At 39.7% G+C, this 17,492-nt stretch overlaps 1 protein-coding gene across 9 annotated transcripts in view; it reads left to right on the plus strand.

The window, feature by feature from the left end:
- ambra1a (autophagy/beclin-1 regulator 1a) overlaps positions 1–17,492 on the plus strand; it is a 155,349-nt gene that overhangs the window by 13,361 nt on the left and 124,496 nt on the right. For 8 of the 9 annotated variants that reach the window (XM_036583962.1, XM_036583963.1, XM_036583964.1 and 5 more), the window contains 4 exons: positions 2,720–2,786; positions 4,040–5,523; positions 8,011–8,097; positions 8,907–9,098. In XM_036583962.1, coding sequence (XP_036439855.1) covers positions 2,720–2,786; positions 4,040–5,523; positions 8,011–8,097; positions 8,907–9,098 — 1,830 coding nt within the window. The remainder of the gene's footprint in view (positions 1–2,719; positions 2,787–4,039; positions 5,524–8,010; positions 8,098–8,906; positions 9,099–17,492) is intronic. The other variant, XM_036583965.1, reaches the window with a different exon arrangement.

Raw genomic sequence — 17,492 nt, forward strand, 5'->3', positions numbered from 1 at the left:
TTATATTTAATTCTGTTACATTTAGATGTTTTTTTTCATTTAACAGTTCTGTCTAATTAAATGAGTAGCTTTCTACCCGTTTTCACAATAAATGCCACCGCGTACCAGACACACCACATAGCGTCACGCAACTTTGTGTGGCATCACATAGCAGATACAGTACAAAGTGCAGCTGTACCACTTGTGTCACAGTAACAGCGCTGATAAACATCAAGCTCAAGTTTATTTTTACACTTTCCTCATTTAGATTTAAGGAAATAAATTTTCAGTGTCATTTATCAAATTTGGTATGAACTTACTACCTCTTCACAAACTCGCTGTTTCTAAGCTGAAAGATACCAGGTTGAAAATAAGACTAGGCTAGTAACGTTAGCTGAGGTAACAGATCATTAGCATTTGTTTATCTAAAAGACTGAGTGTCTTTCTCTGTGTAGATTTCAAGCTACATGTACTTGTACATCTACTCTGACTTTCTGTGGTCCTGATATGGCTTCTGTTTAACACAGTAATGGCAAAATGCTGAGTGGCGCACTGTGATATGCAGAGAATTTGAACAATGTACAAGAGCCATGTGTGCGTACCTTTACTAAAAAAACAATGGTTTTAAATTTTTGGATGCTGCATAACTGGTGTGCAATTTGCTCAAGTATATCACTCCACTGAGCACTGGTGCTAAGTAATAATGCTGCAGCTAATGGTTACTAATTTTGTGCTTTAGCGTATACCAAAACAGAAATTACTATTTGGTTACCTTTGTAAGATGTCATTTCACCTGAATCTTTTGTGGTCATATTCTAAGAAATTAATGTGACAGCAGGCCCGCGTCAAATTCTGGACCTGTTGTTGCCCCTAAGCAAGCTTTTCACAACTAAACATGCAGGGCTTGTGTTATTGTGAATAACATCATGGCTGTGATGATCTGCTGTATTTGCCTTTCGCTTGTGCCTAGAGATGAATCGTACCTGAAATATTATTCATGAAAATACAGTTCCTGTCATGTTCTGCTGCTTAAATTATATAATGATTACTTTGGCCATATACTAAAGATGAAGGGTCTTGGTTTAAACTGTGGGTACTGGTGGTAGGTCAAAGGGACACAATATTTTTACATTTTCATTAAGAACACATATGCCTGGTGTTTGCATGTACAGCCTTCTGGTTTCTAAAGGTTTAATCTTATTTTCCAAGTTTCACATTTAGTTGTCATTTGCACAAAATGTCAGGACATTCATGCATTGAAATGCTTGTGGTGAGGCACAGGTAATCACTCTACAGCAGGGCAGCATTATATACATACTAAAAACAGTGCGGACAAAACAAAGTAAAAATACAAAAGAAGATACTAAAGAAAATACTACAACTGAAATATTAATTGACTGCATTAGAGGCTCACAGTGCTTTATTTTGTCATTTTCTTTTTCTCAGTAATTTGGGTGGAAGGTATAATGGGCAAAGGGTACAGTGATTGACGAAAATGGCAATGCATTTAGTTAAAATATTTCAACTTTATTCAGCCACATTCTTGATAAACTTGCAAGGTGAGGTGAGAGAGGTTCTACAGTAGTGACTAGGGATGCATCGATATATATATACTGGAATTGGGTGTCAAGCCAATACTGCGCTCGTTTGCTTGTACTCATAAATAATGCTCCTGTACCAACATACAGATACGTGCTGTGATGTAAGCCAAGTGTACAAGCGCTGCGCTAATGAACAAATGCAGTGAAGGAGGCTCTGCTCACACAGAGTTACTCACTCTGTGACAGTCGGACAATAAAATCCATTGGTTACTTTAAACCAAAAAAGTCGAGATTTCTTACCAAAGTCCATATATACAGACATTACTCTGTTTGACTGAGCACAATAGCGAAATACAAACGTTAATATTGTGATTTTTTTGTAAAACAGGCTGTAGAGAGACCGTATTGTCCTACCCTTGTACATCACTGCCTGGCTTTAGCTTCAGTGCACAGTGTTAGCAGCGCTGCCCAGTTTGTCTTTGGTACTCGGCGCACAGTGAGTTATTTTAAATGAAACAGCTTTATTTGTAATTGTCCATAGACAGAGCTGTCTGAAGAGGCTGCGTTTCACGTATAAATCATAGGCTTTGTCTGTACACAATGGTCTATTCAAATGTACAGTGTAAGTCAGCAAAGAGCAAGATTTCAAAAATCGCACCGAGTGTGCCTGACTTGAGAAGACATTCAGCTATAGTTCAACTAGCCAATCCAAACACTCCCAACAAGACGTAAAATTTGAAGCATGAGATCCACGGCTGCATTAGCCTCGGATGTGATTTCTGCTGTCAGTGTACTATAGAGACTGCTATTGGAAGAGACAGGTGAGGAGCAAAACTATGACTTGTACTTTACCTACAGCTATAAAGAAGTGCTTTTCTGCCCATTCTTCTCCGCTGCAGTCGTGCTTGATCTAAGGTAACTAATGTAGTATAGCTGGCTAATGCACTTAATTTAAAATCAGTTACATGTTCATTATTTAATTTTTAAGGTACGTTGCATTCATTTACACTACTAACTACTTAATTATAAGTAGGTTACTCAGTATAGTATCACACTCGGTATTGGTGCTTACTAAAAATATGTACTCATATTCGGTCTGACAAAAATGGTATCAATGCATTCGTTGAATAGCTTATTGAATGTATTCTTCTATCTGTGAGCACTTCGCTGACTAGCATTTCTTGGTGCTTGTCTTGTAGGTTGGTGAGATTTGATCCATTGGGCCACTATCTTCTGACTGCTATTGTGAACCCTTCAACCCAGCAGGTAGGTATTATGGTTAAACTAACAACTCTGGTTTTCAGATTCAGTTTCAGTCCCTCTGGCACTGTACACAGGGTCTCTTCTACTAAGGAGTAGATTGGGCAGGCTGCCAGACCATTTTTGTTAACTGAAAGTAAAATGATGACTATAGAACAGATGATCAGGTCAAAGTGGGGCTGTGAGGAAAGTATAAAGCATGAACTGTTGAAAGTGGGCACATAAAAGTAAAGTGATAAATGCTCCAATAAATAAAATCTTGTTGAATTTAAATACAGTTGTTTTTTCCTAATACAAATTGTGTGTACTAGTAAACAAGGCCATTTTACACTTACTGTATGCAAGTTCTCATGATATTGCACTCATGAAGTGCATGAAATTGAATAGAAATTTACACAGACTTTTATGAGAATGGTGGAGAGAGGGGTTTGCTTACCTGCCAAATGACATATGTGTTGGTCTTGGGGCTAACTACCAGGAGGAACGCACGTCATAGTCTCAACAGCGAAAGGAGAAAACTCCCTGTACCTCCGTTACCTATGTCTGTGCTAGAAGGACATTTACACATCACATTAAACAGGGAGTAGCAACTCAAAGTATGAATATCCCATTGTGTATATGAAAAATTGCTCAGCTTCTCTGCCAAATTAATGACATTTGTTATTTTTGGCAAACTGTCTGTGGCGAGATGCCCCAGTATCCACTGTAAAGCTGATCACGCTGCAGTATTACTGAGTCCATTGCAAGTTATCTCTTTTCCCCTCATTCTACTACAATCCTTTAGATACTGTATAAATTAAAATTGAGATTTCTTTAATAGGAACTCATCAACTATTGTAATCTCAAGTAGACTGGACTGCTTTCACAGTCATACTTGTCAATTTGAAAGCACTTTAATGGCATACCATAGCACTGTCACTTCAGAATAATGATAAATAATAGAAAAAGCAAGAGGTGTGAAGTTTTTATTTCAGTTATTTCACGTTTTTCCATGTAGAAACTTTTTGTTTCTGTTTTATGTGGATTTGCTGTGAAAAGGTAATGCTTTGAATTTACCTGATTCAGGTGTATATTTTCACATGAATCAAACATATTACATCAATATAATTTTGCCAAATGTAAGTGAACTGAAACACAGCATTGTGTTCATGTATTTTATTAGTGTGGAAAGAATGTACAATTGAATCGGGTAAATTTAATGCAATTTTCTTCATAGAAGTAGTTGTTCTTAGGACTGTTTTGCGTTTCTGTGTATACAGCAGAGCGATGATGATGCAGAGATTCCGATGGACAGTGTAGAGCTACCACATTTCCGGCAGCGTTCCTTCCTGCAGGCTCAACCTGTAAGACGTACCCCCATACTGCACAACTTCCTTCATATCCTCTCATCACGGAACCAGTCCCCTCAGGCAACAGACCTTCCCTCTGCAATCCCTCCTGACAGCATCGATTCGCCTTCTGGTCGTTATACAGCTGTGAGGGAACGCACTAGGGCACCATACCATGGTTGTGTCCAGCACCTGGGCATGGCCTGCTACTGCAGCCGCTGTTCCGCTGCAAGGTTGTCCTCACCACCAGATGAAGATCCTGCAGACTCTGACTCTCTGGACGGCCAGTCGCACGCCTCCACCTTTTCCTCCGCACGCACTGAGCCACGGCCAACACGGTTACCGAATGAGCCCCGCTCAAGTAATAGGCCCTCAGCATTTAGCAGCGTGTATGCGCGAGGAGGCTCTATGCGAACACTGTCCTCTGCTTCTGGGAGGAGGACTGCAACCACACTGGGCAGAGTCGGTGAAACAGATTGGATGGGCGGCATGATGAGTGGGTATGGTGTGCTGCCCCCCAGGACTAGCGCCTCCTCCATCAGTCTATTATCTGTTCTCCGCCAGCAAGAGAGTGCCAGCCAATCAAGTGTTTACACTTCTGCCTCTGAGAACAGGGGCTTCCCTGCGTCAGAGAGCTGGGCTCATAGTAGCAGTAGTGCATCTGGAACTAGGCCAAGGTCTAGCATGCATCACCCTCTAGGGGAAAGTGGTCGCACAAGCCCTAGATCTATTCGAAATGCACTTCAGTGTAACTTGAGCCGCTACTTTCTGGAGTATGAGCACATGCAAGACTTGCAGCCGCTAAGTAGGGATGGCGGTAGTCAGGAGGAGCAGACACAAGAACTTCTGAATAACAACATGGACCATGAACGTCCAGGGTCATCTCAGTATGACCCTCTTCAACCAAGGGAAAACACCCTTGAGCAACCTGGCCCATCTCAATATCAGTCCCCTCATGGTGGGGAGGGTGCTTCTCACGGCCACCTTAATCGATGCAGGGTCTGCTACAACCTCTTCACCTACAACCAGGGCACACAGCGCTGGGAGCGCACTCGGCAAGCACAGCCTAGCCAGGAGGAGAGTCTGTCTTGGCGATCCCCAAGCCCTACCTTCCACAGTGTGACTTCACCAGCTCACCCTGAACCCAATTCCACCATAGTGATGGAGCCTAACATCGATGTCCCAGGGCCTGACTCAGCTTTCGCTCACATTACAAGACCTGTATCAGCCTTTCCACGTGGCGTGGCCTCTGGCCTGCACAGTGAGCAGACAGTGGGGCTGGTCTATAACCAGGAAACTGGCCAATGGGAGCGCGTTTACAGGCAGTCTGCCACCCCTCGCTCTGAGAGCGTATCACAAGATGCCTTAAACCAGGACATGCCTGAAGACACACCTGATGATGACTACCTACGCAGGTGAGGGAGCATGCATTTGATAGTGCAACATACCACCAACATAGTATATATTTAGAATCACATTGTAGTATCAGCTGTAACAATTGACAAAATTCATCATTCGAAATTAGAAATAAGGATTGTCTGAAAATTTGCCTTAATTTATTAGTGTAATGTTTACATTTGCTGTTATTAGAGCATTTAGCATTATAAAAGTACAGTATTTGAAGCAAAAACTGCTTTAGTGTCCTTATCTAATGCTCTAGCCACAGACTAATATCTTAAACCTAAGTTAACATGCTGAGCTTAACTTTTAGGTGCCGAATGCCATACCAAGTGCATAAAATGGAGTTTAAAAACAAAAAAATTGAGTTAGCTCACAATAAGGATGCAGAAGTTGTATGGAATAGAATATTTTCATGGATGTGATGCTTGTTATGTATCAGTACCGCTAAAAGAATGACATCAATACCAATATACTGTTATTGATGATGTATCAGTACAATCGATCTGGTACTTTGAAGTGTTTAATAAACTGCATTTTTGCAATATACTTCTGTACTAGTTTTTGGTTTGATATGTCTCTCTTCTTTACATATTTGGAAATGGTCAAGCAGTTGCTCTTCCTATTTTCTTGGACAATGGTTGTCATAGTTTTTCATCTTTGTGCTTGTTTAGTTCTAGAAGAAAGTGATGTAACTTATATGCGGAATGTGTTACTCTTAGCATAAAATTAGAGACCTGATTTGTTGATAGATACTTATGCCTCCCTCTGGATATGAAGAAATTAAGTCATTATTAGATTATCACATTTGCTTGTAAATTTTCCTACAATGCCCACTACCTTCCACAAGGAGGAGTGTTATTCCATGTTATGTGTCTAGTCTCACAGCTTTCCAAAAATCAGCATCCATGACAATCTCACTTTTTTCCATTGCTTTCTGCTCCATCTGTCTATCATTACCAGTAGAGCACTGCACTGAACTTACACATTTACTAGGTATGAATGCTAAACTTGTTAAAAGGTTCATTATTGTTTTTACACCCTTAGTACAAAATTGTCAAGTCTATTTTTGGCTATGTTGATGTGTATGTTGAAAGGGACTATGTAAATGGCTGTAGTTCTTGCTGCATAAATCTATCATAAATTAAGTCACTGATTTCCTTTTGTTTAGCTTGATTGTCATTTACCAGCTGCTCTACTTAATGAATTATGCATGTGCGTATTGATATGTTTAATGTGATACTTCATTTACATAAGCTTTTTTATAAAATAATTATTATATTTTTTAAGAAAACTCTTTGCTTTACGAAAGATCAGACCCATATCCTGAGAGCATTCTGTTTTGTTTGGATATCTGTAGGGATAGCAGTAAAATAACATACAACAATTTATAGTCATATTGCGATGTTGAGAAAAGTTAAGTAAGGTTAACGTTGACCTGATTTAATTTGATCATGCCTATTTACATTTGCTGGAAAATGTCTCGATTCACTGAAACTTATGTGGAACATTTGGTATTGTTCAGGTTACTCACAACACTCAATGAAAAATTTTGTGATTTATTACATTGCTCATTTCCATGTGTCAGCCTTTTGTAATATCAAGCCAATATTGCAATAACAAATAACAAATGATATAATTGTGTAGCTCTAGATGGCAGTCCTATTTCCTTGGTCCACTCAGCCTGTCTGTGCTGCTGTATTGTGGTGTATAATGACAGTGCTTCTCAGTCGACTCCTGGGGCACCCAGCTATTTTGCATTTATGCTTTGTTCAAGGTCAGGATTACACCTAGAATAGAACAGTACTGTGCTATGCTTTTTTAAGGGTTCACAGACAACATGTGTTTCAGAAGCCTATTTGTTTCTTTATTTGTCTCTTCGTGCAGTTTATTGGTACATCTGATGAAGATGCCTGTCACGCTCTGTAAAAGTCAAAGAACAAAAAGTGGATAAATTTGAGTCAGAATCAATATGTCATGTTTTGTTGGGAGTGAAAGGGCAGAGAGTTGCATTTTAATGAAGAGCTCTGCACACCCCCACACTGCTCTGCAACACGCACAGTACAGTACCCTAAAGCACCTATGTACACACAGTTGCTCTCATATCAGTGCTTAAAGCACTTTGAATGCAGTGTGTAAAGGCAAAGTCAGCTGTTTCTAAACTCGTTCTACAAACACATTGCTAAATTCACAGAATATGCCTAAACTACTTTCACTGCGTGCTTATCTGTTTTTTCAGCCCGTTCTGGCAAAATGTGAACAAGACATTGCTGCTTGAGCTGCAGCAGACGATAATGGCCATACTAATCTTGTGGAGATTAATGAGTCTTTTAATAATAGCTCAGATAGATAGTTCCCTGTCGGTGAACACAGAACTGTGTCTTTGTGGCTGTGATTGTTCTATAAAAAAAGAGTCCTTTTTTGTTTGAAACTCCAAACATTCATATCTGTTAGCCTGTAAATATATAATATTTTTTATGTGTTTGTTTGCTTTTGCTTTATAGGAGACTGCTGGAGTCTTCTATCATGTCCCTGTCTCGAAATGACCTTGTTGGATCTCGAGACCACCCCATCTACCCTGACCCTGCAAGGTTGGTCTTAAAAACACTATATAGAACCTCTTATATGTAACATACTGAAAAGTGGAAACATAGCCTGCATTTCATTTTAGGTGGAGCTTGGTTGCAGGTTTGAGGGGCCAGCTAAGAAGGATTATGTATGAGAGAAATTGCTGTAGTAAGAATAACAATCACCAGCCACCAGCTCTATCTATCTATATATATATATATATATATATATATATATATAGATATATATAAAACAAATATTACAGCACCAGGTGTAGATGTCTGCGGTCTGGGGCAAATGGTTAAAGACCATCTTGTCTTTTTTTGCAGTACTGAAAAATCCTTTCTTTACCATTGCCAACTGTACAACTTTAGCTGGCTACCTAGGTAAATATTACTCTATGCCAAGTTCTTAATTGTGGGAAGTTATAGCCTCTGCTGAAAATTTATGCTAGCCTAAGGAGTGCTTTGTGAGTCTGTTTCATTTGTTTGAGTTGATCCTACATTAAGATGAATTACATTTTGAAAATTTTCTGGTGGATCCAAATCTTTATTACACACTTCTATAAGCTAAGAATAATGCATTGAGTTTGTGTTGTATTCCATGAACAATTAGCTTTAGGATGTTATAAATTTGGATTTTTTTAATGGGTTAACCCTTAGAAGTCACAATTACAGGAGCTGATAACAGCAGAAAAAAATTATCGATACAGAATACAAAACTCTAAACTTACACATCATTATGAGTTTTCTCTGGCTGTGTACTGCAACTATGTCCAGTACAGGATTCAGTAAATACTTTGTGTTTTGTGTGCATGTGTGTGTGTCTGTAGGTTATCCCCTGCAGCGTATTATGCCCAACGTATGATCCAGTATCTGTCTCGACGTGACAGCATTCGACAGCACTCTCTTCGCTACCCTAACAGACTTCGTCCACCGATCACTAACCCAGATGGCCCTGCCCCTAACCCAGCCCCCAACCCACCCCCCAATATGGATACTGAGGTTGACTTTGAGGAGTTTGAGTGAGTAAATATATACAAATTCTTGTTTTTTCCAAAGCGGTTCCCTGGTTCTTAAAACATTCCTAAAATGCTGTTGATTTTTTCCAGACTGTGGCTTGTTTGAAAAGATCTGCGGTGCATTAATCATCCTATATATATATATTTTTTTTGCCTTTTTTTGGGGGGCTGCATACCCCTCCCTTCGAACAGAGCTTTTAATTAGTTCGCTAACATTAGTTTTTTTGCTGGCTAACTTTAGTATGAAGTGAGTAAAAACTCATTAAGATCTTTCTCAGATCTTCCATGTCCATACTGTTTATGTAGAAAGCCTAAATTCTAAAGGCAAGATGTTTTTCAACAATATAGTGGAGGAACTGCTGGGTTAACAATATGATTGCAAGTGGATGTCTACGAAAGTTTAACGTTAGTTTGCTGGAGATTGAAATATGTGGTTTAGTTAAGAGGTTCCCAAATTAGGTTTTGCTTAGGCCCGGGCAATGCTAGAACCAGGTGTCAATTTCTGGCAGTTTGATTGCAGCTCTTTAGTCATTTTTGACCTCTTTACCCAGTTTTCTCCAATCCCCACCAGCTAGGTAGGAGTCACCTCAGTACAAATCTGGGAAGGTAAAGGATGACACATGCTTTCTCTGTGACATGAAATGCCATCCACTGTTTACTCAGCATGATTGCATTGAAGGGAGAGTGGGGATAAGACCATTTTTTCATGCAGAAAACTGGGCCAATTATACTCTCTTGGACTTCGAGCTATGGGATTTGAACTAACAATTACAAACATTCCAAAACTGATCACAACACATGAATGAAAACTCAATATATTGGTAGCATGTTCATGTTATGACCAAAACTGTGTAAAATGATACAAAGAATTGCAACATAATAGAGTAACTGTTACTATCCAAAATCTTCAGAATGCTGAATTTGTATCTAAAACTCCTTAGTTAGCCATTTTCATAAGGAGTAAGGTTTTTCTTGTTGTCAGAATTTGAAGAACAATGTTTTTGGTTAAAATATTAAATACATTTTTAATAAAATACAGTGAAATAACAGTAAAAACAAACTTAATTTTTAATGAATGAGTATGTTTCAAGAAAATGTGAACATTCACTTAAAACCCCACAAAACCAAATCCTTAATTAAATATCACTCAAGAAATCAGCAAATTCTGGTAATTCTAGAATTACTGTCACTGGCATAGCTGTAGTGAGCATCAGTACAGTACCAGTGAAAGTGAGAATCACCAAAAAGCTGTAAAACTTCACAAATAAGAAATATTTTTTGACCTCAAACCGTTTTTCTTCCTTTTTTGTCAGTGAATGTTTATTGTTTTTTTTCCGACAACAAAACACACGCATTCAGAGTCCCTGTGATACACGGAAACACAAATACAGTAGTGACTAATCACTCTCGCTCTGCAAAGCCTTGACATAAGCAATAGCATTTGAACAATTCTGAATTGTTGCAGCCTTTGCCTTGGCCCGCTCCAAAATGAGAATATCTACAAAACAGAATGCCAGTTTGAATATAGCTGAATATCTGGTGCAAGCTTTCTTCCAAAATAGACTTTTTGGAAGATGTTAAAGCTGCCAATAGAACTCTTTTTTTTTGCTGTGAATTAAGACTTATGTTAAACCTGAACATAAAGGAATATCAACATTTAGGAGATCAGACAGTGTTTGTACTACTTGGTTCCAAACATACATAATATGTGGCCATTACTAAAATATGTGCCAGAACATAAGAATGCTACCCCTAACAGAGCAACGTCCCCAAGTGATTTAATATGCTGTAAGAATGCTGGACATATTTTGGATCTTTTTTTAATTCCAAACAAAATTTATACACATCTTATCAATATCTTAAAAAAATTGGGGGAGGAGACACAGGTATCATTGAAAATAGACATCCTGTCAGCAAGAGAAATCTGTAATGGTGACCATCTCTCAAGGTCTTTCTTGAGCTTATCTAACAGGTAAGTCAAGTTGTGTTTGCAAATGAAGCTGAAAGTAGGGGGAATTTTAACCCCTAAATTAGTGAAACCAGAGGACTGCACCTGTATTGGTAAAAAAACCCTGGAAGGTTGAGTTTATCAGAGGCAGTCCTGAGAGGCATTAAGATGGACCCGGTTTATTTTGTAACCCAAAAATACCCAAAATCTGTTGAATACAGACAGAGCATGCAGTATTGAGTTATTACTCTCTGAAAGAAAAAAGAATAATGTTGTCAGCATAAAATGAAATGTGATGAGCAGAGTTATTTATATGTACAGTTATTTATACGTATAGGTGAGTTTTGTCTAATTGTCTGAGCTAAAGGTTCTAGAGAAGCAAGAAAAACTTGGTGAAAAACGGCATCCTTATCTCATTCCCCTCTCAAGAGAGAACTACAAAGAGATCATATAAACTGTAGAAACGCCTGCTGTTTGGTTACTATAGATAGTTTGCATTGTATTAATAAAAGAAGCCCCAAATCCAAATCGTTTTAGCATAGGTCACAAGCAACACCACTTAAATCTATCAAAAGCTTTCATGGCGTTTAAACTAAACCATGCATTGAGGCTATTGGTATCTCTACTGCCAGTGTCAATTATATGCAGTAGGCGCCTGACATTGTCTGAGGCTAGCCTGCCTTTAACAAGGCCAGTCTGATCATGATGTACTAGATCTGATAGACATGACTCTCTTTAAAAGATTCTTTGAATACATCTTAATGTCAGCGTTTAACAAGGACAAGGGCCTGTAGCTTCCACAGTCCAATGGGTCCTTGCCATTCTTCAGCAACAATGAGATCAGAGCTGCCCTCTGATCCTTGTGAAAATGACCAACTTTCAGTGAGTAGTGATTAGAGTTCAATAACAATGGACCAATTAAATATCAAAGTTCTGAAGATATACCATCTAATCCTGGGCACTTTTGCTCCTTCATAGAGGAGCAGCAAAATTCAGTTCCTCTAAGTAATTTGAGAATTTTGTTGTTTTGCCTCTATTATAGATACTGATGGGAGCTTTAAAGAATCCATGAATCTACTCATATCTGTTATATCACTGGGTGCTTCAGATTTGTGAAGTTCAGAGTAAAATTTACAGAAAACTTTATTCACCTGCAAGGGATGAGAATTATCAATCCTGGAAAATGATTCATGATATGAAGAAAAGAAAATTATAGTCTCTTACATATGGATTCAAAATACACCAAGCATCCACAATATTTAAATCCACCATTAATTAGAGTGGAAGAAGGGGTATTTCCAGCAGATCTATCTAAACTACCAACTGAAAGATTTATATCTGCATCTAAAACAATTGGGGTGTTACCTAAAGCTAACAGTTTACTTTTAATCTTATCAAAAAAGAGGAGGTCAGATTTAGTTGGGGCATATTCAGAAACTAGCAGTATTTAAATGCATTTAATGTAACTATAGCTTAACAAAATCTACCATTAGAAGCCCCACCCATTGCACCTAAGTGTAAGTTTAGTTTCTTATAAGCTGTAAGTAAAACTCCTTTTGTTTTATTGGGGGCACAGGGCTCTGTAATTATTATACAATAATAATATTAAACCTACGCACATTATGCAGTTTTAAATGAGTTTCTTGTATAGATGCAATATGAACCTTTTTCCTGCGCAAAAGATGAAGACATTACATTCTTTTTAACAGGTTTATTAGCACCATTAGCACCAAATTAATTGTTTGCTCCACCTTTTACCCTGTTTTTGTACTATAATACTTTATACTAACAATGTTTACTATCCGGTGTTGACCAGAGGAGGATGGGTTCCCCTTCTGAGTCTTGGTTCCTCTCAAGGTTTCTTCCTGTTTCTCTTAGGGAGTTTTTCCTTGCCACTGTCGCCACTGGCTTGCTCATGGGGGCTTGGACCCGGATTTCTTTTTGCAATGCTCATTTCCTTGTAAAGCTGCTTTGTGACAACACCTGTTGTAAAAAGCTCTATATAAATAAACTTTACTTACTTACTTGCTACTATGTACAAACCGGATTCCAAAAAAGTTGGGACACTAAACAAATTGTGAATAAAAACTGAATGCAATGATGTGGAGGTGCCAACATCTAATATTTTATTCAGAATAGAACACAAATCACAGATCAAAAGTTTAAACTGAGAGAATGTATCATTTTAAGGGAAAAATATGTTGTTTCAAAATTTCATGGCGTCAACAAATCCCCAAAAAGTTGGGACAAGTAGCAATAAGTGGCTGGAAAAAGGAAATTGAGCATATAACGAACAGCTGGAAGACCAATTAACACTAATTAGGTCAATTGACAACATGATTGGGTATAAAAAGAGCTTCTCAGAGTGTCAGTGTCTCTCTGAAGCCAAGATGGTAAGAGGATCACCAATTCCACCATTGTTGCGCAGAAAGATAGTGCAGCAATACCAGAATGGTGTTACCCGGCATAAAATAGCAAAGACTTTTAAGTTATCATCATCAACCGTGCATAACATCATCAAAAGATTCAAAGAATCTGGAACAATCGCTGTGCGTAAGGGTCAAGGCCGTAAAACTCTACTGGATGCTCGTGATCTCCGGGCCCTTAAACGTCACTGCACCTCAAACAGGAATGCCACTGTCAAGGAAATAACAGAATGGGCTCAGGAATACTTCCAGAAAGCATTGTCAGTGAACACAATCCACCGTGCCATCCGCCGTTGCTGAAACTCTACAGTGCAAAGAGGAAGCCATTTCTAAGCAAGCTCCACAAGCTCAGACGTTTGCACTGGGCCAGGGGTCTTTTAAAATGGAGTGTGGCAAAATGGAAGACTGTTCTGTGGTCAGATGAGTCACGATTTGAAGTTCTTTATGGAACACTGGGACGCCATGTCATCCGGACCAGAGAGGACAAGGATAACCCAAGTTGTTATCAACGCTCCGTTCAGAAGCCTGAAACTTGCATGAGTGCTTGTGGCATGGGCAGCTTGCATGTCTGGAAAGGCACCATTAATGCAGAGAACTATGTTCAGGTTCTAGAACAACATATGCTCCCATCTAGACGTCATCTCTTTCAGGGACCCTGCATTTTTCAACAAGATAATGCCAGACCACATTCTGCAGCAATCACAACATCATGGCTACGTAGGAGAAGGATCCGGGTACTGAAATGGCCAGCCTGCAGTCCAGATCTTTCACCTATAGAGAACATTTGGCGCATTATAAAGAGGAAGGAGCGACAAAGAAGGCCCAAGACGATTGAACAGTTAGAGGCCTGTATTAGACATGAATGGGAGAGCATTCCTATTTCTAAACTTGAGAAACTGGTCTCCTCTGTCCCCAGACGTCTGTTGAGTGTTGTAAGAAGAAGGGGGGATGCCACACAGTGGTAAAAATGGCCTTGTCCCAACTTTTTGGGGATTTGTTGACGCCATGAAATTTTGAAACAACATATTTTTCCCTTAAAATGATACATTCTCTCAGTTTAAACTTTTGATCTGTGATTTGTGTTCTATTCTGAATAAAATATTAGATGTTGGCACCTCCACATCATTGCATTCAGTTTTTATTCACAATTTGTTTAGTGTCCCAACTTTTTTGGAATCCGGTTTGTACATTCCAAGATGTGAAACTATAATGACTCATGATACTCAATTATGTCACAGAATTTGTCGTTCATATCTCTAATCACATGCATAAGTAAAAGGCTACAGGACATCATGTACAACAACAGGCAATGGAGTACATATTGGTATGTAACTGTGAAGATGGTACTGGTATGGCATGCTATCAAACGTAAAGAAACTAAACTTTAAACTTAGCTAGCCAGCCAGGGAATTAACCAAATGACCCTGCAAGACTAGCCAAATAGAGTCATTGCTTAGATTCCATCCAACAAAAGGAACCTGCAAAGCCACAATCAGTCTTACATTGAAGGTTATATGTAATGTGAGCAAACATTTAGAAGCGAACTGCGCAAATCGCCCAAATGAGCAAGCTGAGCTTAGCTACGTCATGCGAAAGCTATCACAATGCACTTAGGATAGCGTGTGGACTGCTAAATAGGATCTTAGAATGCATTGTAAAATGTTCTGAATAAAAGGGTGCACCTCTTTAGGAGAAGAGAAAATGTGTCTCAGAGTTTAACACTACCTTCAGACTGGTGGTGTAGAGAAAAACGTTATGAATACCTTTCTGCTTGAGCACTGTGATGCAGGGCTAGTAAGCTTTGTGCTTTTAAACTTCACACACATCTGTGAAGAACAGGTTTATCATGTAAAATCGCCTTTATATTCACACATTGCTCTCGTAAGGTTTGCCTCAGCTTATTAATCAGTGTCGCTAGATTCCATTGTGGAAGCCTCCAGGCGTAGCTGTGGCCAAAAGCTTGTTGAGCCACTGGTGAACACCAGTAGTGAGGGAGGACATCAAGCTGTCAGCAATCAGGCTGGATGTCGTGGAGGACTTCCAACTCAACAGATAGGTATCGACAGGCAAAAGGCAGCAGCAGCAGTGGTGGCTAAAGCAAAATGGGAGGAGTTTGGCGAGGCCATGGAAAAAGGCTTTCAGCAGGCTTCAAGGAGGTCTTCACTCCTGTTTGTGATATTCATGGACAGTGTGTCAACGCATAGCTGAGGTCAGGAGGGCGTTACGTGTGGGGCCGGAGGGTGGCATCTCTGCTGTTTGCGGATGATGTTTTTCCTTTGGCTACATTGCATGGATGCCTCCAGTGCTCACTGGAGTGGTATGCAGCTGAATGTGAAGCGTTATTGTTATTGCAAAATAAAGGACCGTGGCTGTGTGAGCTCAAGAAAGGCAGAAATCTTAGCTGGGGTCGAACCGGAAGTACTTACAAATAAGGAATTTTTAGAAAAAAATACAAAAATAAAATAAGCTTACGAATTTGCACAATCCAATTTATGTGAATGTTATTAAGGTATCCTATGTTGACCCAGTAACATACAAGGGATTTCCTGTGTCTTCTTTCCAACGATGCATGTTGACTACTTGAATTTCCTGCTTACAGCTGGCCTAGTTCTTAAGTCAAGTGATGCCTTTTCTGTCAAGCTTAAAACCAAGAAATGTACAACACCCAACACTACAAAGTAGCCTACAAAGAAGAGACTAAGGCCCAATCCCATTTCTTATTTTTACTCCTACCCCTTGTTTTCGAGTGTCACCTTGCCCTTTGGAACTGAGTTACAAGTTGTAGTGGCTGAAACCTTCCCCTATGAATTGGGACACCCCTCAAATAAAAAAAAGCACATTACCTCATTTACAGGCTACTAGCGGTGCTCTGTAGGCAACCCTGCCAGTCTGCAGTGGTAGCAGCGGAAGGTAAAGTTCAGCAACCTCGCTACTGGGCTTTAGTTACATTTAGAGCATCATATGCCTTCAAAGATGGGGGATAGGACAGTTATTTATTATCGCCCACCCTTAATTCTTCAGTCATACGAAGCTGAAGTCAGCCATTCGCCAGCTTCTTGCTCAGATTTTCCCGTTCCACCTTAAATGGTGCAGTAGTTCTGACACCTGAGGCGCCAGGTGCCATTTAAGGCGGAACAGGAAATTTAGCCAACTAGCTATCGAGACATCAGCACACTACTATATTTTTTATGCTTGTCATTAAGAAAAGGACCATAATACATTGTAACGACATTGTCGTGGGCTGGAGGTTAGGGAACCAGCCCTGTGACCGGAAGGCCGCCGGTTCGATCCCCTTGGCTGACAGTACGTGACTGAAGTGCCCTTGAGCAAGGCATCTAACCCCCAACTGCTCCCCGGGCGCCGTGGATAGGGCTGCCCACCGCTCCAGGCAAGTGTGCTCACTGCCCCCTAGTGTGTGTGTTCACTAGTGTGCATGTATGTGGGTGTTTCACTGTACGAATGGGTTAAAAGCGGAGGTCTAATTCCTCTGTGTGCAAAACACAGTTGGCTGATGGTTCTGAATTCTGAATTCTAAACTAAGAGAATACAATGGTTATCATAATTTTTTAACTGAGAAAATACTTACATTTGTGGGTTCTCTATCTTAGCAAAAATCAGGACACCCTACCCCTAAGCATGAACTGAGGGGTAAGGGCTAAGTGGTGGGGCAAGGGGTGAAATGGGATTGGGCTTAAGAAAACTTTGTTCCCTGCCACATAAGGGGGCAGTTTATCAGTGTGTACCAAGTGCAGTCCTTAATTGCTGCTCTACAATTGGTCTCTATCCCTTTCACAGCTATTTTCAGAGGTAACTTTAGGTGACTTTACATGATGGAAGTTCATACCCCTTGTACTTGTCCTGTATATACACCTGCAAGGATTATCTGAAGGAACTCACCTTCTTTTTCTGTGCTTGCATCCAAATCCAGCGGCGTAAGTGAAAGTGAACAAGAGTAACTGGTCTTGAGATGTCTCTTTAGTTTTGAGGGTTTTAGCGCCTCATTTGAAACAAACCTCACTCCAC

The sequence above is a fragment of the Colossoma macropomum genome, unplaced genomic scaffold, assembly GCF_904425465.1.
Source record: "Colossoma macropomum unplaced genomic scaffold, Colossoma_macropomum, whole genome shotgun sequence".
NCBI lineage: Eukaryota > Metazoa > Chordata > Actinopteri > Characiformes > Serrasalmidae > Colossoma > Colossoma macropomum.